The sequence below is a fragment of the Carlito syrichta genome, unplaced genomic scaffold (assembly GCF_000164805.1).
Source record: "Carlito syrichta isolate Samal-C Ts95f unplaced genomic scaffold, Tarsius_syrichta-2.0.1 Scaffold306565, whole genome shotgun sequence".
NCBI classification, from domain to species: Eukaryota; Metazoa; Chordata; class Mammalia; order Primates; family Tarsiidae; genus Carlito; species Carlito syrichta.
Genome location: NW_007250661.1, coordinates 233,799 through 257,656, shown reverse-complemented (window position 1 = coordinate 257,656; position 23,858 = coordinate 233,799). Strand labels below are relative to the sequence as shown.

Genomic DNA, 23,858 nt, shown 5'->3' with positions numbered 1-23,858 from the left:
TCCCAAATAAGTAGCCACACGTCACATAAATACACATATTTTTGTACTGCAAAGAGATGAACGCTAGTTTCATACTATTATGCTGTCAAATGAAAACAAACATTTTTGCCTCAAATTTGTCTATAACCATAAACTATGACCTACCTCATACATAAGAGGTATAATTAATGTCTTACAAATGGAAGGAAAATTCTATTATAGATACCAAAGCTTTACTCTTACCATTTAACATGGGTGCCTAAATTTTTTAGTGTCAGATTTGTTGGTTTAGTTTTGCAGTCAAATACTATTAGACTTAAATCCAGGTTCTTGACCATTTCCTTGCTGTTGAACTGAGGAGAGGATTGCCTGTTGTGGTTGTTGCTACAGTGGTTGTTTTTCAGCTGTAAAACTAGTAGTGTCATCTATTTGACAGACTATTGTGAGAATTAAATGAGATGATATTCAAAGAGCTAAGCAAGGTGGTAAGTGTTCATTGAAAACTGTAGGTATTATTACTACAATTAATGTCCTCCTGCTGGGCGTGGCGGCTCCTAGGTCTATAATCTCAGCATTTTGGGAGGCCCAGGCAGGAGAACTGCTTGATCCCAGGAGTTGGAGACCAGCCTGGGCAACATAGCAAGAACTGTTTCTATAAAAAAAAATTAAAAATAATAAATGAAATAAAAATTTTTTTAAAAAAAATAATTAATTTTTTTCCAAGTATGATACATTTTCCAAGTATGATACATATTACTAACCTACAATGTATATTACAGCACATCAGTGGAACTTATCTAAACATTTAGGTATTTGGGAATGTACATAACTATTTTTACTAGAACCTGGAAAAGACAGTAGTTTAAACTATGAATCTCTACATTTCCTTCTTGCTATTCACAGATATCAGAACCCCCAAAGTGGCATTCCTTGGAATCAGTTTCTTTCCAAACAACCAAGATCTAGTTTTGAGGGAGTCCTTATTTGTAAATTATGACAAGTACTAAGTCTTGTGAGATTCTAAATTGAGATAACCAAGGAAAGAATTATTTTACAACCGCTTGAAAAATCTGAAATCCTACCCTATTCATAGTTGTGATGAATTCATAAATATTGATAATCACATTTAACACATGCATTTTAAATCTCATCTTAATAGTACAGTATTCTACTCTATGACAGAAAATAAAAATATTTTATGCTTAGTTTTATAATTATAAATATTTTAGGTATATTGATAGACAATCTAATGAAAGAAGGAATGAGTATTTTTTTCTTTGTAGAGCATTAATTTGGTACTAATAACAAATTAGAGTATGGAGCATGTAAAAAATTAACATAGCTCCACATGAACTGACATTAATTTTGTACAAAATTTAAATTCCATAGGGTCATAAACTGAAAAATGAAAAAGATTATTTTGAATCTCAAGATGTGAACACAGACTCTATTTTAAGAGATATTTCTCTTACACTAAAAAATCTACAGTGCTATTGAACAAGGACAGCTTTTTTTTGAAATATCAGGCTTCCCATAATTTGCATAATGTTGATAAGTTTTTCTAATGAAGGATTTTGGTATTAAAAGAAGAGTAAATCACATGCTGAATTTTATGGTCCAATTAAAAAAATTAACCTTAAGTCAAAAATGATTACAATAATATAAGAGCAACACAGACTAGAAAGATACTTACAGCATCTGAAAACAAATGTTTCTAAAAATAAGTTTATTAAGTTTATTTTAAAGTAATTTGAGGTTTTATGATTTTGTATTTTACAAATAAAATGACCCAGCTTGCACATATTACAATGTTCATTAAAACTGAACATTAAAGAATAAAGTACTCTTCAATGGAAAACACAGTTAGGTTTTAGTTTTGCTGAAAATAAATTACCACAAAAGAAATGCTAGATATATGTTGGAATTGACATTGAAAATTTGGGGGTATCTCTCTTGAGTGATTTGTTTTGTTATTCTATAATTTATCTTTTTTTAAGTGATTTATTTTAAAACGATAAGAGCAACAAATTGAGACTAGCTTAAAGAGATAACAGCCAATGTCTTATTGTCCTCTGCTGATAGGAAAGTATGCTTTTCAATACTGTACTTTGCCATAAAACATATTTTCCTTGGCAAAAATACCTTTCTGGATTATTTTAATGGGCTAGTTCTAGGCTTTGAAGAAAAAAAAATTTTTTTTTTTGCAAAGTATACTGCTACATGATAGAAGGAAAAGGTATTTGCATCTCCTTTAAATTATTCACAATACTTTGAGGCTTTCGTTCTCTCCAGTTAGTGCAATTTATTTTTCTATACGTCTCGGCAGCAAACAATGTTATTTAGACTCTAACCTGGCATGCTACCACCTCTGGCCCGCCCTTGAGCCCCTCCATTGCCAAGGTCTCCAGGTGCAGTTTGGGCAGCTGCAGGGTGAAGTCATTCCTACTTGCCGCAGTCCGTGACAGTGAGATCTGATCTCTGACCTAAAGGGAAAAAAACAGCATCAATGGTAATTCCCCTTCAGACACATTAACTGGGATGAACTGGGTCCCCTTGAGCCCACTGAGTGGACTTGCATTGATCGCTGGACCTGAAATCCATGAATAAATTTAGGACTAATTGATTTTTCGTTGCAAATAAATCTCTAATTCAGAGTGCTGGGGGAGAATGTTAAGAAGAAAAAGCATCCTCCTGCTTGAAACGAGGGAGGGGAAGAAGAATCACTGGAGCTCTTCTGATCAAGAGGTTTTGAATTATTTTTTTCACAGTTCTACCCTAAAAAAAAAGGGGGGGAGAAGAAAGGGAGAACATTCATAAAGCAAAAAACAACAGCAATCTCCTAATGATCATCACCTGCTTAATAACATGTTTAATTTAATTGCTATTAGCTAATGTATATTGGACAAGATAGTTATTAGGTACTACTCTCTGAAAAGAAAACTTCAATAATATGTGCCCTAGAATGAGAACAAATATACTCAACACAAAAGGATACTTTAAAATATACAAGTAAGGGGTTTGTTCGCCCTTTCTGCTCTTCTAAAATCACAGGATTTTTACTAATCTTGTCTTAATGATAAAATACATGTAAACCAACTTGGTCACACAATTTCTAAATAATATAACAGATAAAATCAGTAGTATTTGTACTATATTTTAAGTATTTGTAAAGGTAACAATACGAACATCACAGATACAGGAGAAACACCAATTCTCTAGCCAGTCCGGCATCACGTGCAGTTGATATCACACTGCCACCTTCTGGAAAAATGAGGAAATATTCTTCACAGAATGGAAACAGAAACGTTCAGAAATAGATATTAGTTTTTAATTTCCAAACTTAGTAAAGCCTAAGAATTGAGCAATTTGGTTTGTATTTAAGATCAGTAAGCTCTCATTTTCAGTCATATAGTTTAATCATAGGAGTTTTCAATATGTAGGCATATTTTTTAACTTTCCTTATGCTTGAATAGTTTTTAAAAATGTATCCTTTGCTACCATATATTTGATAACGTTATACAACGAGGTTAATGTCACAGAACAGAGAGTATTTTATGATATAATAAAGGTCGAGAATGGGGGTAGCTATAAAAATAACATTAATTACCCAAATATATTTAGATCTCTAATTTTATTTGAGCAATGTCAAATGCAGCTTGGCATGAGATAAGATAGAAAACTTCTTCATTTTTCTATTCTACTTGGCTAGCTTCTAAAACCTGCTAAATTACTTTTTCATTATATGAATTAATTACATAAGAAATACACACATTCTACAAAAAACTACCACACTCTATAGGGTTTCCTTAAACCAGCAAACACACAGACATACAATGACATCTTTAATTGTTTGTGCCAATCTATGGGTATAAAAATCCTTATATTTCCAAAGACTTTCCATCAGTAAGACAATGTCAAAGTGTATGCTGTAAAACATACAACATGATGCAATTTTTAAAATACTATGAGTTCTACATGCACGTTGGAGTCCCAATTCAGAACGGATATTTATCTGCAACAAACATTCTCCAGAGTCTTCAGTCAGGATGAGAATGCTACTGAACTTACTTAGCATAACAAAATAAATCGTATATTTGCTTTAGGTTTTATATGTTATATGTATAGATGCCTTCTTTTGCTTTTTTGTCACCAATGTGCACTCAGATAAAAGAAAACATTAATGTGGATTAAGGTACTGAGAATTTATCAACATCAAACCACTAGTGTTTTGCCTTCTACCCTTCTGAACCATAGTCAATAGATCTAAATATTTTACTGCACCCTGGCCAATTCATTGTTTGATGTTTAAAAACTCACCCAGAATCAAAGAAAATTTATTAAATTTGAGCCCCCAAATGAGATACTATTAGCTTTGAAAGTCAAGTTTAACTGCGATATTGATGATTCTCTTTTTTCTGTGACAAAATTCACTAGGGAGATCCTGGATGTCAAAGTACAAAAGCAGATTGCTAATACGGGCAAAGAGGGGGGAAAACCATAAGCAATGTAGGTATAACCCACAACACAGCTCGAGCAGTGGAGGTCCTTTAATCCCATTAGGATCAAGAACCACACTGCACCCACGAAGCCTGATACACAGTGAACAGTAAGCCATATTTTATATTCTCTAAATCGGCTTTATGAGCAATGGTAAGCTGGGGCGTGTTACATCTTAAACTGTGATTTGCTGTCATTTTGGTGTTTTTGCTATGACATGACCTAATTTGTCAGAGTAAATAATTCTTTACGTTGTATAGAAAAATCCTTCAAATGCGCTGTTTTGTGACACTGAACGATGAACGTCATAATTACAGCATTATTTGGATAATACGCATGTGCTAATACTTTCACCTAATTACAAAGTATCTGTTGAACGATGACAGTGCCATCAAGAGACAGAGACGTATGCTATATTTCTACTAAATATATTATTTAGTATTTATTTCACAAATATTTCTACTAAAATTTTGTTTTTTCTACTTTTAAGTTCATCTGAAACTTTGAGTTAGGCATCTGTTCTCCAAATATTTCTAAGAAAAGTTTTTAGAAAAAGTCATATGAAAAAACTGTCTAGAAATTCTTTTGATTAGTAAAGGGAGTGAAAGCAGCATGTTGAAAGAATACAAAACAGTGACACTCAGGCAAGCAAAAACGGAACGGCGCAGGTGAGGAGAAGGAGGAGAGATGGCAAGGAAAGGAAAAAACAAGGGCTGAAAGGAAGGGACTGTTCGGAAAGAATGCAGAGGGCGAGTCTGAATTTCAAGGTGTGGACAGGAGAAACAGGAAGAGGTTCAAACAGAACAGTAAGAAAAGACGAGACCTCGCTGCAGTAAATTTGTTTGTTTATGAAAAAAATGGAACAGGCAGGCTGAGAACAAAGTAACTAATACACTAAAAGAGAGATCACGTTGAACTGCTTTAGGAAATAATACCTATTGGCTACGAAATTACTATTTTCCAGAATGAGAATGCAAAGCAAATTCCTCAAAAATTTTCTGAAATAATATTAGAAAAGTAAGATTATATTTTTCTAAAAGCAAAAGTGAGTTCACCTTTTAAAGTACAGATTTTGATGTGAATTAGAATAAAACAACCATTAGTCACCTGTCTGTGGATAAAATCATAATTTCAAATTAATTTTAAATGATAATTTCAAGTCAGTTTTAAATTTGGCTTAAAGCACACCATTATTCATTCTATAATTAAGATTCTATACCATATTTGCTTATTTACTTACAGATCTGAGTGATAAAAACATACGTATGAGTCTTTCTACTACAAAATGCCTAACAGCTAACTTTAACATAAATTTTTTCAGATTTTTCCCAATATAAATCTCAACTGCCAAATTTTGTATATCTTATAACATTCTATAAAACTGTACAATCTCATCATATTTTTAAAAAATAAAGGAATATCTCCATTACTTCCACTCCAATATTTTGACTTTTAGAAAGAGCAGTTCACTTTCTTCCGTTCTTAGCACATATTTTCAGAAAGCAGATATTCCCAATAGATTTATCATAAGAAACAAGAGAGAGGTATAGAGGAAAATAAATGAATCTTTCTAAAAAGTCAAAATGCTGCCATAATATACTTTTATTTCAAGATGAATATATATTTAAAATATGTTTTATTGTAATGACCCAGTTCTAGATTAAGTGATTCATAAGATCCATGCTGGCCTACTCCTATTATTTTGATTAGCCTTTACTCACAAGTGACCAATCTGTTTTCCAATTTTATGTACTAGCTATTTCTGCTAGACACACCAACTATGAAATTATACTAGTCATTTCTAGAAAAAATGTTCAACTCTCAAAATGTGACCCTCCATCTTTTATCATGTACGGCTATAAATCCCTTTGGACTCAACGTTCCAATTTTTAAAAAAACAAAACTCATGAACTACTAAGACAGACTGAAAAACACATGCAAGAAAATGTATGCATTGCCTGAATCCTGAATGCCTGGAAAAGTACTGATAACGGTACTTTATGTCAAACTCTTAATCTACCTAAATTTTACTGACTTCAATCCGTGATGGCCTCCAGTGCTTCAAAATCAACGTTTTCACCAGAACGTTCCAGGATACAGACTTCCTTAATGTCTCCCACGGGCTCCGTGCTTAGCGCCTGTGTTCATGTAGCGCTCTGCCTCCATTTCCCTGCCCTCCTTTGTCCCACTCACTCCTCTCCACATTCTTCCACTCGTGGAATCCCCACCGCTTTCGCCTCTCCCTTGTATGGTACTTTCCACCCCAGGCGCTAGAGCAGCCCACATACAATTTTTCAAACTAAGCAACAACAGGCAGCAGTGCACAGCACACTACACCCTGGGAACCAAATTCAGCCTATCGCCTATTATGATGAATAAAATGTTATGGGAACCTACCCACTTGTTTCCCTATTGTTGACGGCTGTTTTCCTGCTACAGAAACAGCCGAGTAGTTGAGGCAGCGACCATATGGTTCACAAAGCCTAAAATATTTACTACCTGGCCCTTTACAGAAAAAGTTGACCATCCTCTGCCTTAGAGGTATAGAAGGAAAGACAATGTTTTCAATATTTTTCACCATTTTACAGTTCTTTTTAAAAGTGATTACCTATCGCCAGAGAATTTACAAATAATTTCTAATGAGTCAAGCTTATATAACCAACACAGCAGACCAGGGTACCATCTCTAATATACTGTTGGGTTCCTTTTTTCAAGTGTTTCATGAAATAAGTGTACTATCTCCTGATACATTTTCAAGTTTAGCATAGTCTAGTACACAACTTGACTAGGCCAAACTTTCCTGACCACTACTAACTTTCTTGGTGACAACTGCTGACCACCCATTCTAATACCCAAAATTAACGGAAAATCTGATTAAACAAGTAGAAGAGGCATGCTGGAAAGCCTTTTGTAAATACAAAGAAAGGGGAACTAGCCAGAGTCAACCATACACTCTGTAACAACGCCAGCAGCAAGAAAAACACTGTGCTTACAGAGGCCGACACAGGCATGTGATCAAATAAGAAACCATTCCAAACTCATGAATTCTACAATGTAGAAGAGAAAATAATAAAACAGATATTTAGGCAGCCCCAAGACTCTGATATGTGCCCAGTGATAGGAGGAGGATCAAAGTGTGTCAGTGTAATGGAACCAACAATCAGAAATTCAACAGTTACATCAAAATGGATACTCCTCTCCTTCTTTAACCATTTCCTTAACTGTTTAATTAATGAAATGAAAAGACAGGCAAAAATTATATTTCTTTTAGTAATAACACAATCATCATTTCCAAAAGCACTTTATATTATTCAAACTACAGTCGACTCTCCATATCTGTGGGTCCCACAGCCCATGGACTCAACCAACTGCAAATTAAAAGTATTTTTAGAAATTGCATCTGTACTTAACATGTACACATTTTTTGATTCCCTAAACAATACAGTATAATAATTATTTGCACTGTATTAGATATTGCAAGTAATCTAGAGATAATTTAAAGTATATGGGAGGATATGCCTAGGTTATATGCAAATACTACACCATTTTATATCAGGAACTTGAGCACCCGCAGGTCTGGCCTCAGGGAGGTCCTGGTACCAATCTCCCGTGGATACGGAGGAAAGCTGTACTTGCACTCTACCTCACCCGATTCTGCTATCTGCCTTGTAAACAGCTACTGCCACCTCTAATATGAGGATACTAATTCTCGCACTCTGGGCACCAAATAATAGTGTGTCTTAATGCCTATATATGAACAGTTATTTGCTGAAGAAATTACTAAAGATTATGGTAATTTTCCCATTTCCCTGCCTAAAAACCACTACTTTTCCCCCTTTCTTTGTCCATCAACTGGCAATCTTAGCAAAAATGTTTACATTTACATAAAAGTAGTCTCGTGATAAGCAATAAAGAATATTAAACATCCTTCTTTTCCTCAGCAGTTTCCTTCCCATTTGTGGGGCATTATTCATTCATGTCCTCTGTGTCTGTCTGTCTCTCTTCCTCTCCGTCTCTCTCTCTCTCTGTCACACACACACACACACACACACACACACACACACAATTATTACACTGAGAGACAAGTTACCTGTGAGGCAACAATCCTTATACAACAGCCACAACCTTACGTGGAAGATCCCCACCCGACGATGTCCTGGGACACACACAACAGCTCCTGCTGTGTTCCACACCTACTGGAAGGAGACCTTGGCACTCTCTCAGCAGAAGCAGGTTCTCCACTGGCGCTGCAGCCAGCCTAGAAACTCATAATTTGAAAGGTGGGAGGCAGGCAACTAGCCTTCTTTTGCTGGCAGGTTATTTGACTTCACCTACAACTCTGGAATGAAGCCAGAACTCTCCAATGACTGCCAGCTGCTGTCACCAGAAAAGGGCAAAATCCACCACCACAACCACCCCATACATTAAGGCTACATCCCAATTATGGAACTAAAAAACTGATCTCTTGAATCAAATTATCAAGCTGGCTATACTCCAATTAAAGATCTGAAAAACTGGTCACTCCAATCAAACGATCAAGCCAGAAAATAGGGTGATTTAATCATAGACCTGTTATAATAGTACTAGACAGAAGGATAAATCAGTGGTGTAGGCTATATACCATAGAATACCTCCCACAAACAGATTACCATGACCCTGAACGATTTAAACAAACACAAAAGCCCATGCTTGAGAACAGAGAAATGTATCTGCAAACTGGTACAGTCTTCCACACAGACACGTCTTCTTTCCTAGGGTAAATTACTTCCAAGGATAAAGACAGATGCACACTGAAATTAGTTATTAATATTTAGATGTGCTTAAGCTAAAAACTGCTAATAAGCACGTGTACAGGATATTCTGCAGTGTCTTATCTTTAGTTTGTCAAGGTTTTTTAAATCCCTCTTGAGCTGGAGTATCATTTTTAGCTTGGCTAGGTCAGAATGACACTGAACAAAATGAATGATGACACACAAGACAGCTATATGGACAGAGTTGTCATCAGCAAGCCAGCTGTGTTAACACCTGTGTGTCCTGCACAGCTGATCTTCAGAAACCAGAATCAAGAAACTGAAAATGAAGAGGAGTTCAAAGATCATAAGTAACATTTAGAGAGTCATTGATGAGCCACTGAAAATTGGGCTTTAAGAGGAAGAAGATCATGTTCCTAGTTTTAAAGTACTGTCAGTTTCAGAAAGTCTATGGTCTTCATACTCCTCATAAATGTATGGAAAACTAAATATCAAAGACAGCAGCATATTATTATTTAATCTGGTTAATGATTTTCAAGGTAAAATTATATTTAAAGATTTGGTTATACAGTATCTGTACCTATCATGCCCTGTTTGACACTATTCTAGTCTACAATCCACTCTAAGAATAGACATAATCATCTTTGTATTTCATAAGAGTCAAACTAGTCATTTTATTACCTGCAAACACATTGTTAATCCACCTCTTTCTGAGATTTCCTCGAAATATTCTTATAACTGAATTTAGGCTTCCTCCTCTAGGTCCTGATTAAGCAAAATAAATATAGATGCAATATTTAGCAATCAAATAAAGCAGGTGACAATATCAGCAAAAATTCCATTGGAATCTAGAGATGACTTTAATTATGTTTAGAGAGGATATGGTGGTAAAATTTGGCTCGTTCAGCAAACAATCATTAAGCGCCTACTGTGTACCAGGCATAGATGCTGAGAAGATAAAAATTAAGGAGACCAAATTCCATCCCTCAAGGACTTCAAACTCTAGTGACATCATTAATCTCTCAAAATGCATTTTCTAGCCTTCCATTTATCTATAATGTCTTGCTTCTCCTGTCAATTGCTATACTGCCTTCTTTCTTTGCCAGAGAGTATTATGTTAATCAATCACAAACCTTTATCTTTAACTCTGACTTTTCCCCTGAGATTCAGACTCACACATCCTGATTATGCCATATTACATTGAATTCAGTCGTTCCAAAACAAAACCCATAATTGTCTCCCTTCTTCTCCCTACATAACAATAAAAAATAAATTAAGCAGAAAGACTGCACTCTGCATTCCCAGCATCAGGTGATGGCATTGACTGCCCCATCGTGGGAGTCATCCTCCCGTGTCTTTCGCATCACCATGGGCCATCGTACTGAGTGAGTTTCATAGCCTTTCTTCTGACACCACCTACCATCACTATCCTGGTTCACATCTTCACCAGCCCTCAACTGGCCTAATGCTTCCTAAAAGAGCTCTCCTTTCAGACTCATGGCTCTTAAAACCATTTCATTACTCAATGCATCCAGTCTGCAAAATCTGCTCTCCAGAGCTCAAATTCGTAAGAAAATCTCGCCATATCATCTCCTAGCTTAAATCCTAGTTTACTCCTCCCTGCTTCTATAAGATCCAAGGTTGCTAGCATGGCAAAAAAAAAAGTTCTTCCATGACCTAGCTCCAACCTGCCTCCCCGAGCTTCATCTCTTGCACTCTCCTTGGACTTAATGTTGAACCGAGAATATCTAAGTCATCCATGCGTCCATGAACTTGCTCATGCTACTCTTTCTGCTAGCATACCTTTCCCATCTTTCCTCACACTGTGAGGCACCACCCAGGCATTCATTTTCTTCTTAAAAAAAACTTCAGGCAAACTCTGTGTTTTTAAAGTATTCCCCACAAAAGAATAATTCTATGTGTATGAATGTGGAAGTGCCTCTTATGGATATATTTACTATGGTACACTAGACTTACCTGCGTCTCCTTATTGAGGAAAAGGACTATGGAGATATAGATATAAAGATATGCATAAATGTGTGTCTATAGTCTGTGTGTATATCTATACAGTTGACCCTTGAACAACACGGGGGTTGGGGCACCAATCCCCCACACAGTTGAAAATCTATGTATAACTTCTTACTCTCTAAAAACCTAATTACAAATGGCCTACTGTTGACGGCCTATTATTATGTCATCATAATAACATAATGAATTGATTAACATATATTTTGTATGTTATTTGTATTCTATATTGTATTCTTACAATAAAGTAAGCTAGAGAAAAGAAAATATTATTAAGAAAATCATAAGGAAGAGAAAATATATTTACTATTCATTAAGTAGAAGTGGATGATCATAAAGGTCTTCACTTTCAACACCTTCATGCTAAATAGGCTCCGGAGAATAAGAAAGAAGAGGGGTAAGTCTTGCCGACTCAGGAGTGGCAGAGGTGAAAGGAAATCCATGTATGAGTGGATTCACACAGATCAAATCCATGTTGTTCAAGGGTAAGCTGTATATACACACATACATACACACACACACATATAAATATATATTTATATATAGCATGGTCTCTTCCCTCAAGAAACATACATATGTGTGTGTGTATATATACATTTGTCTCCTCAGAGGCCATTACAGTTCATGGCACATTATATAAACTAAAAAAGCATTTATAGAATTAAACTATTTATTATAAATATTGCACTTCATGATGGATTAGAGATTTTAAGTAACTCTGCTGAAGAAGCAAATCTAAAAGGATATCAGAAAAAAATTCCTGTGACTTCCTAATTATCATTCCAGCGTCATTTCAGCCTGATAAATGTAAAGGATTTATAGATGCAAAGTATTCTGGAGATTTTCTGGTTTCTGGATTATGGTTTCTGTTTTATCTTTTAGACTATTTACTAAAAAGACACTCAAAGTTTCTCAATGAATATACATTGATATCTTTCAAGTTTACATACTACCATCACACATAAAGAACACCTTAGTTAATTTTTTTAAACTCAAAGGACTTAAGCTAGCTCTAAAAGTCTCAAGAATTTGGTCATTCTGCTAATTCAACAACAAATTACTACAAAAAAATATCAGATTTTTCTTCTCACTCCAATTTTACCTAAATTCTAAATCATTCTCAAAATTAGTTTACTGAGATATCTCTTCATCAAGCACTCAGTTAATACCTAATAAATACTTAACTTTATTATACCCTATCCTAAACAACACAGACATCCAGGAATTATCCTATCCTGATAGGATAATTTTAATTATGTGTAAAAAGTTACAAGAAACCATGTATAGAGAACTAAAAGAAACCAAAAGAATGTCTCCAAAATAGAAAATATATCCTGAAAATTATTTTAATATAATCATTACACTTTCCTTTTTTTCCATACAATGAAAATACTTAAGCATGTTTAGAGAGGCTCTTTGATTTAATTTTTTAAAAGTCCTATCTTATCAGTAATATCAGCAGCCTTCTGGTAGAGCTATTATGAAAATAAAAGTGTATAATTTTAGGAACTGATGTAGGGAAAAAGCAGTGGACTAAGGAACTCCAAAAGTTTAGTCCTTTCATAAAAGTAGCAAATGTGCTGGAAAAAATGTCAGAATCAATTCTCTTCTGAACTCTGTTATATATATATATATATATATATAGAGAGAGAGAGAGAGAGAGAGAGAGAGAGATTTATATATATATAAATCTCTGTATTTAAGGAAAAGTCTGTCAAAACTCTGGTTGATCACTAAGCTAACTGAACAGAGACTTCAGTAGTACACATGAAAAAAATATACACACTGTACAAAATTAGCTCAGAAAAGTTATTTAAACAAACAACAACTAGAGTAAGCAGCAACAAACCTGGAGGTAGGATAGAATCTTATTTCCAGAGTTATCACATTGTAATAGTCAAAATATCCATTTTGACCAAAAAAAAGTATGCAATGAATAAAAGAAAGTATGGCCCATTTCTAAGAAAAACAGAAATTATTAGGAACTGTCTTGGAGGAAGACTAAATATTTTACCTACTACATAATAACTTTAAATCAGTTATTTTAATTATGTGTAAAAAGTTACAAGAAACCATGTAGAGAGAACTAAAAGAAACCAAAAGAATGTCTCCAAAATAGAAAATATAAAGAGATTAAAACTGTAAAAAGGACTCAAATAGAAATTTTGAAGTTGACATACTCAAAGTTGGGAAGGAAAAAGTTTTCAAAAACCTGTCAACCAAAAATTCTTTGTCTGACCAAAATATCCTTTAAAAATGAAGGACAGTGACAGAATTCAGATGGTGGAATAGGAAGCCTGGGCTCCACTCTCTCCCCACAGACAAACTGATTCAACAGCAACATACAATTCAATTCTCTTTATGGAAATTCCAAAAACCAGTTGAGAGGTTCCTGCACCCTTACCAACAGGAAGTCAATCACAATGAAACCAGTGGGAAAACTGAAGATATCCTCTCGCCATAATCTCCACCTCAACACAGCATCATACGATCAGGAGGAAACTCCAAACTCCAAGACTGCATGAGGAAGAAAAGAGTTGGATTGTGCATCTATGTCCCAACTTTTCTGCACGCTGTTTAACGGACTAGCTTTTGTGTCACCTGTGTTTGAGCACTGACATGACCCAATATATACTAGACTCCTACGGGCTACAGAGAACAAGGTAGTAATTTGAACTAGAGCATATATTCAAAACAGCTCTCACCAAGCTCAGGACAGAAACAAACAAACAAAAAAATTAAAAATAAATAAATCCTCAGCTCCCAGTTTATGCCTTGGAGGAAAATAATTGGCCCATACATACAGAATTCTAATCTTTCCAGATATTATCAGAGGAATTGTCTTTGGTCTTGCCTGTCTTGAAGCACTGATAAGACACTGCATACTCTAGAAGCCTGGAACCTTTTAGAATAAAAATGACAGTTTGGACTAGCATGAAAGCTTGAGAGGTTCACAGAAACTCTGACCAGATTGACTGGTGATGGTTTTCTCCTGTATGAGGCCAATCCTTGAAGACTGAAAGAGGTGTAAGGTTTTTTTTAATGCTAGATACCAACACAAAGAATCAAGGGGGAAAAAAAAAGATACCTAATCCACAAAAGGAACAAGATAAAACTCCAGAAATCAACTTTAATGAAATGGAGATGTATTCATTATCTAAGCGAGAGTTCAAAATACTGTCAAAATGATCAGTGAGCTCAGGCAAACAATGCACAGATTTAGTAAGAATTTCAATAATAAGGCAAAATGTTAAAAGAAGTAAACAGAAATCCTGGAGCAAAATGATATAATAATTAAACTCAAGATTCAATAGAGGGGTTCAACAGCAGACTAGGGCAAGCAGAAGAAAAAAAATTAATAAACTTGAAGATAGGTCATTTGAAATAGTCTAGTCAAAAGGAAAAAAATGAAGAAAGAATTAAGATAGCTTAAGAGACTCATGGAACATCAAGTACATCCATATATGTATTATAGGAGTCAGAAAAGGAAAAGAGAGACAAAAAGAACCAGTAATTTATTCAAAGAAATAATGACTGACTGATAATTTCTAAAAACTGAGAAAGGAAATGAACATCCAGAACCAGGAAGTCCAAAGAACCTCAAATAAGTTGAAACTGAGGAAATCCATACTGAAACACATTACAATCAAATCATCAAAAGTCAGAGAGAATTTTGAAAGCAGCAAGAAAAAAACGACTCGCTACAAACAAGGGAACTTCTACTAGACTACCAACAGTTTTTTCAGCCCAAACCTTGAAGGACAGAAGGGAGTGGCATAATATAGTCAAAGTGCTGCAGGGGGAAAAAAGGTCACTAAGAATACTAACTATACCTGACAAAACTGTCCTTGAAAACTGAAGGTAACATAAAGACTTCCCTAACAAAAACTGAGGGAGTTCATCACTACTAGACTTGCCTTACAAGGAGTGCTAAAGGGAGTTCTTAAAAATAGAAATAAAAGGATGCCAAACAGCAACATGATAGTATAAGAAAGTATAAAACTAATTGGTAAAGGTAAACAAATATATATTTGTTTATATGTATAAACAAATACAGAATACTATATTACTCTGACAGTGGGTAAATCAGTTTTAATTCTAATATAAAAGTTAAAATGGAAAGGATTAAAAAACTGTAACTTAAAAATGTTAATGAATATATCATATAGTAAACTGTGACATCAGTAACAAAAAATACGGAAGGAGGAAGAGTAAAATTGTAGAGTTTTGTATGCAGTTACAGAAGTTGTTATCAGCTTAAAATAAATTGTTATAAGATATTTTACGTAAGCCCCATGGTAACCAGAAACAAAATATCTACATAAATTACATAAAAGTAAAAGAGAATGAGTCAAAGCCAATCAAAACAAAACAAAACAAAAAAAGGTCAATGAAACACAAAGGAAGAGAGCAAAGAGAAAAATGTAAAAGAAATAACCACAAGAAAAACAGCAGACAATTAACAAAGTAGCAATAATAAATCATTCTCTATCAGTAATTATTTCAAAGTAGAGGGATTAAACTACCTTACAATCAAAAGACAGAGAGAATGAAAGAATTAAAAAACAAAACCCAACTGTACACTGTCTACAAGACTTACTTTAGATACAAGAAGCACATAGGATGAAAATAAAGGTATGAAAAAATGTATTTCATGTAAATGGTAACCAAAAGAGAGCAGGAGTGAATATACTTATAACATACAAAAGTAATAATATGTAACTAACAGCATGGGACCTAAATATATAAAGCAAACGGTTAAGGGAGAAATAGACAGTAATACAATAATAGTAGACTCAATACCCCACTTTCAATAATGGATAGAACAACTACACAGAAAATCAACAAAGAAACAGCAGACATGAACAACACTATAGACCAAATGAACGTAACAGACATATGAAGAACATTCCACCAAACAACAGTAGAATACACATTCTTCTCAAGTGTACGCGGATCATTTTCCAGGATATATCACATATGTCAGAAAATAAGTCTTAACAAATTTAAGAACATTAAAATCATACCAGGCAACCCCCATGGGTCTCCTCCAGCTTTGGAAGCTTTTCTATCCTCTCAATAATTCCTGCTTTCTCAAACAAAACAACAACAAAAATCATACCAAGTATCTTTCCTGACTATAGTGGAATGAAACCAGAAATAAATAGCAGAAAAAATGTATAAATATAGAAAAATTAAAGAACAAATTTTTGAACAACTAATGGCATAAAGAAGAAAACAAAAATAAAGTCAAAAATATCTTGGGACAAATGAAAATAAAATACAACATACCAAAACTTATGTGACTCAGTGAAAGAAATGCCAAAGAGAAAAATTATAGCAGTAAACACCTACATAAAGAAAAAAGATCTCAAATAAACAACTTAACTTTACACCTCCAGGAACTAGAAAAAAAACAACAAACTAAGCCCAAAGTTAGCAAAAAGAAGAATGACAGATAAGCACAGAAATAAAATAGATAAGAGAAAATCAATAAAATTAAAAGGTCTTTTTTTTTTTTTGAGTTGGAGTCTCACTCTGTCACCCAGACTGGAGTGCAGTGGCCGCTCCCGACCTGCTGGGCTCCAGCGATCCTTCCGTCTCAGCCTTCCAAGTAGCCAGAATTACAGGTGTGCGCTACCACGCCCGGCTAATTTTTTGATTTATTGTAGAGATGAGGTCTTGCTTGCCCAGACGGGTCTCGAACCCGCAGGTTCAGGCAATCCACTCACCTCAGCCTCCCAAAGGCGCAGGATTACAGGCTGAGCCACCGAGCCCGGCTTAAAGGTTTTTTTTTTTTAAGTAAATAAAATGGACAAGTCTTTAGCTAGATTAACTAAGAAAAAAAGTGAAGTTTTCTTTATATTACAAAGAGGAGAAATTACAACTGATACAACAAAAATAAGAAGGCTCATAAGGGATATTATGAACAATGATATGCCAGCATACTGGATAATCTAGAAGAAATTGACAAATTCCAAGAAATGGATAAATTCCAACCTACCAAGACTGAATGATGAAGAAATAGAAAGCCTTGAACATACCTATAGCTATGGAGGAAACTGACTCATTAACAAAAACTTACAATAAAAGATAGCCCAGAACCAGACAAGTTTACTGATGAATTCTACCAAGCAATTAAATAAGAATTAATGTCAACCCTTTTCAAAGGATTCCAAAAATATTGAAAAAGAAAAAACACTTCAAAATCTATTTTATGAGGCCAGCATTATCCTGATATCAAAACCAGACAAAGACATTAAAAGAAAAGAAAACTACAGGCCAATATCCCTGATGAATACAGACCCAAAAACCCTCAACAAAATACTTGCAACTGAATTCAAAAGCACAGTTAAAGGATCAGGCACAATGACCAAGTAGGACTTGTCCCCAGAATACAAGAATGGTTCAATATACAAAAATCAATTCATATTAATACACCACATTAACAGAATGAAGTATAAAAATCATATGATCACCTTAATCAATGCATAAAAAGCATTAGGTAAAAGGCAATATCCTTTCGTAATAAAAACTCTCAAGAAGAAAAGTATCTAAACACAAAAAAAGGCCATGTAGGGAAACCCCACAGCTAACATAACACTCACTGGTTAAAAACTAAAAGCTTTTCCTCCAATATCAGGAACAAGGAAAGGATGTTCACTTTTACCACTTGTTTGCAAGATAGTGCCAGAAGTCCTAGCAAGAGCAATTATGCAAGAAAAAGAGGTATTGAAAAGGATCCTTTTGAAAAAGAAGTAGTAAAACTGTCCCTATAGGTAGAAGACATGATCTTCTATATAGAATAGAAATCCCTGTATAATATATAGAATCAAAGAGAATTCTTTATTCTTATGTATGGAATACCCTAGTTCAACATTAATTCAGATGAGATCAGGCACATTCAGGGTGGTATGGCCATAGACAGTTCAGTATTAGTTCAAACTAGATCGTTATAAATTAAGATGTTAAGTAATTCCCAAGGCAAACACTAAGAAAATAATTATATTAACAACAGCATCAAAAATAATAAAATATTTAGAAATAAATTTAACTAAAGAGGTGAAAGACATATACTAAAAGCTGCAAAACACTGGTGAAAGAAATTGAAGAAGATACAAACAAATGGAATGACATTCTATATTCACAGATTGGAAGACTTATTATTACTGTTGAAATATCCATACTACCCCAAGTGATCTATAGATTCAATGCAATCCCTCTCAAAATTCCAGCGACATCTTTTGCAGAAATTAAAAAAAATTAAACCTATGAAACTACAAACTGCCTTTAAATAGCCAAGCCAAGCTGGAGGCCTCACATTTTCTGATTTCAAAATATATTACAAAATTACAGTAATCGAAACAGTATAATACTGGCATAAAGACAGACACGTAGCCCAATGGAGCAAAATAGAGAGCTCAGAAATAAATGCACACATACACATGGTCAACTGACCTTTGACAGGAGTACTAAGTACATACCACGAGGAGGGAACAGCTTCCAACAAATAGTGTCAGAAAAACTGGCTATCACATGCAAAAGAATGAAATTGCAGTCTGCTCTAAACCATGTATTAAAAAATGAATTCAGAATGGATTAAAGACTTAAATATAGACTTACAACTATGAAACTCCTGGAAGAAAACATAGGGAAAGCTTCCACTGGTCTTGGCAATAATTTCATGACTATGACAGCAAAAAGCACAAGGAGCAAAAGCAACAATAGACTTGCAGGGTTACATTAAATCAGAACGCTTCTGTGCCACTAAGGAAATAATCAGCAGTGAGAAAGCATCCTACTAGACGACAGAAAATATGCGCAAACCACATAGCTGACACGGGGTTGATTTCTAAAATGAATGCTACTTAACAGCAAAAAGAAACTAATAATTTGATTTAAAAATGGGCTGAGGGGCCAGGCTCAGTGGCTCAGCCTGTCATCCAGCACTTTGAGAGATGGAGGCGAGTGGATTGCCTGAGTCCGCAGGTTCGAGACCCGCCCGGGGAACTTGACGAGACCTCGTCTCTACAATAAATCAACAATTAGCTGGGTGTGGTAGCACATGCCTGCCGTCCCGGCTACTTGGAAGGCTGAGGTGGAAGGATCACAGAGCCCAGCAGGTCGAGACTGCGGTAGCCAAGAAGGTGCCACTGCACTCCAGTCTGGGCAATGGAGTGAGACTCCAACTCAATAATAATAGTAATAATAATAATAATAATAATAATAATAGGCTAAGGACTTGAATAGACATTTCTCCAAAGAAAACATACCAATGACCAACAGGTATATGAAGAGGTACTCAATGTCATTACCATCAGGGAAATGAAAGTCAAAACCATAATGAGTCATCACTTCATACCTGTTAGAACAACTATTATCCAAAAACAAAAGACAGTAAGTATTGGCAAAGATGTAGAGTAACTGGAACTCATGTACACTGTTGGTGGGAATGTAACGTGCAGAATGAAAGGAAAACGGCACCCACTAAACTGACACTTTTAAAGCCCAGGCTAATCTGAAAAAAAAGAAAGAAATTCCTCGAAAATTAAAACTACCATATGATACAGCAACCCATCTTCTGAGAATTTACCTAAAAGAATTGAAATCAGAATCTCTAAGAGATGCATGCACTCTCAAGTTCATTTCAGCACTATTTACAACAGCCAAAATGTGAAAAAGCCTAAATGTCCACTGAAAGATAAATGCGATACACACACACACACACACACACACACACACACACAAAATGAAATAGTATTCAGTCTTTAAATAAAAGGAGATCCTGTAATATGCAACAACACTTGTGAACCTTGAGGACATTATTTTAAGTGAAATAAGCCATTCACAGAACAAATACTACATAAATCCACCTATATGAGGTATCTAAAATTGCCAAATTCATAGAAGCAATTAATAGAATGATTCCCAGGAGGTATCAGAAAGGGGAAATGGAAGTCACTAAACAATGGGTATAAGATTTGGTTATGCTAAATAGATAAGTTATGGAAGTTTGCAGCACAACATTGTGTCTATAGTTAACAATATTTTATTGTACACTAAAAATTTAATATGAGGATAGATTTCATATTGTGTTCTTACCACAACAAAAAACATTTCAATGAAGGAGAAATTAAAATATTACAAGATAAACAAAAGTAACAGAGTTCATTATCACTAGATCTGCCCAATAAAAATGCTAAAGGGAGTCTTTCAGACTGATGAAAGGACACTAGACAGTAACTCAAATCCACAAGAAAAACACCAGCAAAGGCAACCGCATAGGTAAATATGAAAGTCAGAATTTGTAGTATTTTTATTTGTAACTCTTATTTTCTATAGATTTAAAAGACAACTGCATAAAACAAGCAGTATAAACTATGCTGATGGGCACACAATATATAAAGATATAGTTCATGACAATAACATGGGGGAGCTGTATAAGAGTAAAGTTTTTTTAATAATACTGACCCAAAGTTGGTATTAATACAAACAAGATTGTTATGAATTAACATGTTAATGATAATCCCCAAAGTGAACACTAAGAAAATACTAAAAATATATAGCAAAACAAAGGAAAATAGAGCCAAAATAGTATACTACCAAAGATCTATCTAATGTAAAAGGAGGGGGAGGGACTGATAGTGGAAGTGAGGAACAAAGATATAATACATGTAGGAAAAAAAAGGAAAATGGCAAAAGTCATTCCTGATTACTAATTACATTAAACATAAATTGATTAAACTTTCCAGTTGAAAGTCAGGGATTGGCAAAATGGATTTAAAAATAAAAGTATGATTCCTGGCTACAATAGACTCATTTTAGATACAAAGACACTAAGTGAAAAGACAGAAAAAGACATTCCGTGGGGCCATTGCCTTGCTAAGCTATGGTGTGGCCATGTGCTCTTTGAGCTATGGCCAGGACATGTTTTCTTAAGTTTTGGCACCCTCCCCTACCTTGGGGAGGTGAATCTCCTCTTTCTCTTTATAATTTATTTTAAATAAACTATATTTTAAAACCTAACTTCTATGCAACTCTTTGCATTTTTCATGTGGCATCGGACTATGGACTAATGGAACAGGATAGAGATTCCGGAAACAAAACCTCCATTTCTCAAGCCACTCATTTTTAGCAAATCCTCCAAGAGCAACCACTGGGGAGAGGAGAACCTATTCAATAAATGGTGCCAGGAAAACTGGCTGATCACATTTAGCAAATTAAAATAGGACTCCTACCTATCACCATACACAAAAATCAACTCTAAATGGATCAAAGACCTAAACGTAAAACCTCAAACGATAAGAACCTTAGAAAATGCAGGAGACACCCTTATGGAAATTGCAACTGGCAATCAATTCCTGATCAAAACCCCAAGTGCCTATGCCATAAGAGATAACACAGACAAGTGGGACATCATCAAACTGAAAAGCTTCTGCAAAGCCAAGGAAACCATCAAGAGAGCAAGGGAAGTTGGGCTCAGTGGCTCAGCCTGTCATCCCAGCACTTAGGGAGGCCGAGATAAGTGAATTGCCTGAGCCCTCGGGTTCAAGACCAGCCCTTGGCAACTTTGCGAGACCTCTTCTCTAAAATAAATAAAAAATAAGCTAGGTGTGGTAGCACACACACGCCTGTAGTTCCAACTACTTGGAAGGCTGAAGTGGAAGGTTTGCCAGAGCCCAGCAGGTTGATACTGGTGTGGTCGTGAATGTGCCACTGCACTCCAGTCTGGGTGACAGAATGAGACTCCAACTCCAAAAAAAAAAAGAAAGCGGGGAGACAGCCCACAGAATGGAAAAAAAATATTTACCAACTATATATCTGACAAAGGTCTAACATCCAGGATCTACAAGGAACTCAAATGTGCCAAAGGGAAAAAAACAAACAGTCCCATTAAAAAGTGAGCAAAAGACATGAATAGACATTTCTCAAAAGAAGATATACAGGCAGCCAACAGACACATGAAAAGGTGCTCAGTCTCACTCATCATCAGAGAAATGCAAATCAAAGCCACACTGAGATACCACCTAACCCTGTAAGAATGGCCATCATTAATAAAACAAACAACAGATGCTGGTGAGGATGCAGAGAAAAGGGAACGCTTCTAAACTGACGGTGGGAATGCAAACTAGCACAACCTCTTTGGAAGACAGTGTGGTGATCTAGAACTAGAACTTGACTAGAACTAGAACTAGAACTTCTAGAACTAGAAATTGACATTTCATATGTCCTAGCAGTCCCCCTTCTGGGAATACACCAGAGGAACTCAAATCATTCTACAAAAAACAATACCTGTGCACACATGTTTATTGCAGCACTATTTACAGTAGCAAAAACATGGAACCAACCATGCTGCCCATCAAAACTGGACTGGATTTTTAAAATGTGGTATATACACAATGGAATATTAAACCGCCATAAAGGATAAACCTATGGACTTCTCAGTATCTTGGATGGATTTAGAGTCTATCATACTCAGTAATCTATCACAGAAACAAAGAACTGAGTACCACATGTTCTCACTCATAAGTGGACTCTGAGCATTTACCATAAGATTATAAGAAAGGGATTGGCAGTCGCGGATACTGCTGTGGGGAGGTACATAGCATCAATAAGGGCACCTGATCTCAAACCAGGCAAAGTGGGGACCAAAGGGAGGCACAAACTTTACCTGTCTGATGTCCACTTGTATACTTAATCCTGAATTGTACTCTACATCTTTAAAATAATATATATACATTAAAAAAAGAGATGTTCCTTGCAAACAGTAACTGAGAGAGTTGGCATGGATATACTATTATCAGACAAAACATACTTTAAGATAAAAATTGCTACAAGAAACAAAAGAAGACACTACATAATGATAAAATGGCCAATCCATCAAGAAAGCATAATGATTTCTATGTACCTATGCAAAAACAATCCCAAAATGTATGAAGCAAAACTGACAAAAAGGAAAAGAGTTCAATAATAACATTTGGAGACACTGACATCATACTTTCATTAATAAATAAGACAAGTAAACAAAAGATAATCAAGACTCTAGAAGACTCAAACAACACTATTAACCAACTAGACATAGCAGACATATAAAGAACACTCTACCTAACAACAGCAGAATACACATTTTTTTTAAATGCACATTTAATATTCACTCCTGCAGACCATATACTGGACGAACTTTAATAAACTTAAAAGAACTGAAATCAAAGTGCCTACTGAAACCATATAAAATTAAATTAGAACTCAATAGCAAAAAAAAAGGAAAATTCCCAAATATTTGGAATTTAAACAACATACTCTTAAACAATAAATAAATCAAAGAAGAAATCACAGAAATTAGAAAATACTTTGAGATAAATGGACACAAAAAATACAATATACCAAAACCTTGGGATGCAGTGTAAACAGTGCTCAGACTAAAATCTATAGCTGTAAGTACCTACACTTCAAAAGAAAGATCTCAAGTCTATAACCTAACTTTCCATCTTAGAAAAGAATTTTTAAAACCCTCAAATTAAACAGAAGGAAAAAATAATAGTTTAGAGCAGAGATAAACAAAATAGTGAATAGAAAAACAATAAAGCAAATCAAGGAAACCAAAGG

General features: G+C 34.9%; 1 protein-coding gene across 1 annotated transcript in view; it reads right to left on the bottom strand.

The window, feature by feature from the left end:
- CCDC171 (coiled-coil domain containing 171) overlaps positions 1-23,858 on the bottom strand; it is a 281,370-nt gene that overhangs the window by 35,556 nt on the left and 221,956 nt on the right. The window contains exon 22 of the mRNA XM_021715020.1: positions 2,331-2,462. Within this exon, the coding sequence (XP_021570695.1) occupies positions 2,331-2,462 (132 nt within the window). The remainder of the gene's footprint in view (positions 1-2,330; positions 2,463-23,858) is intronic.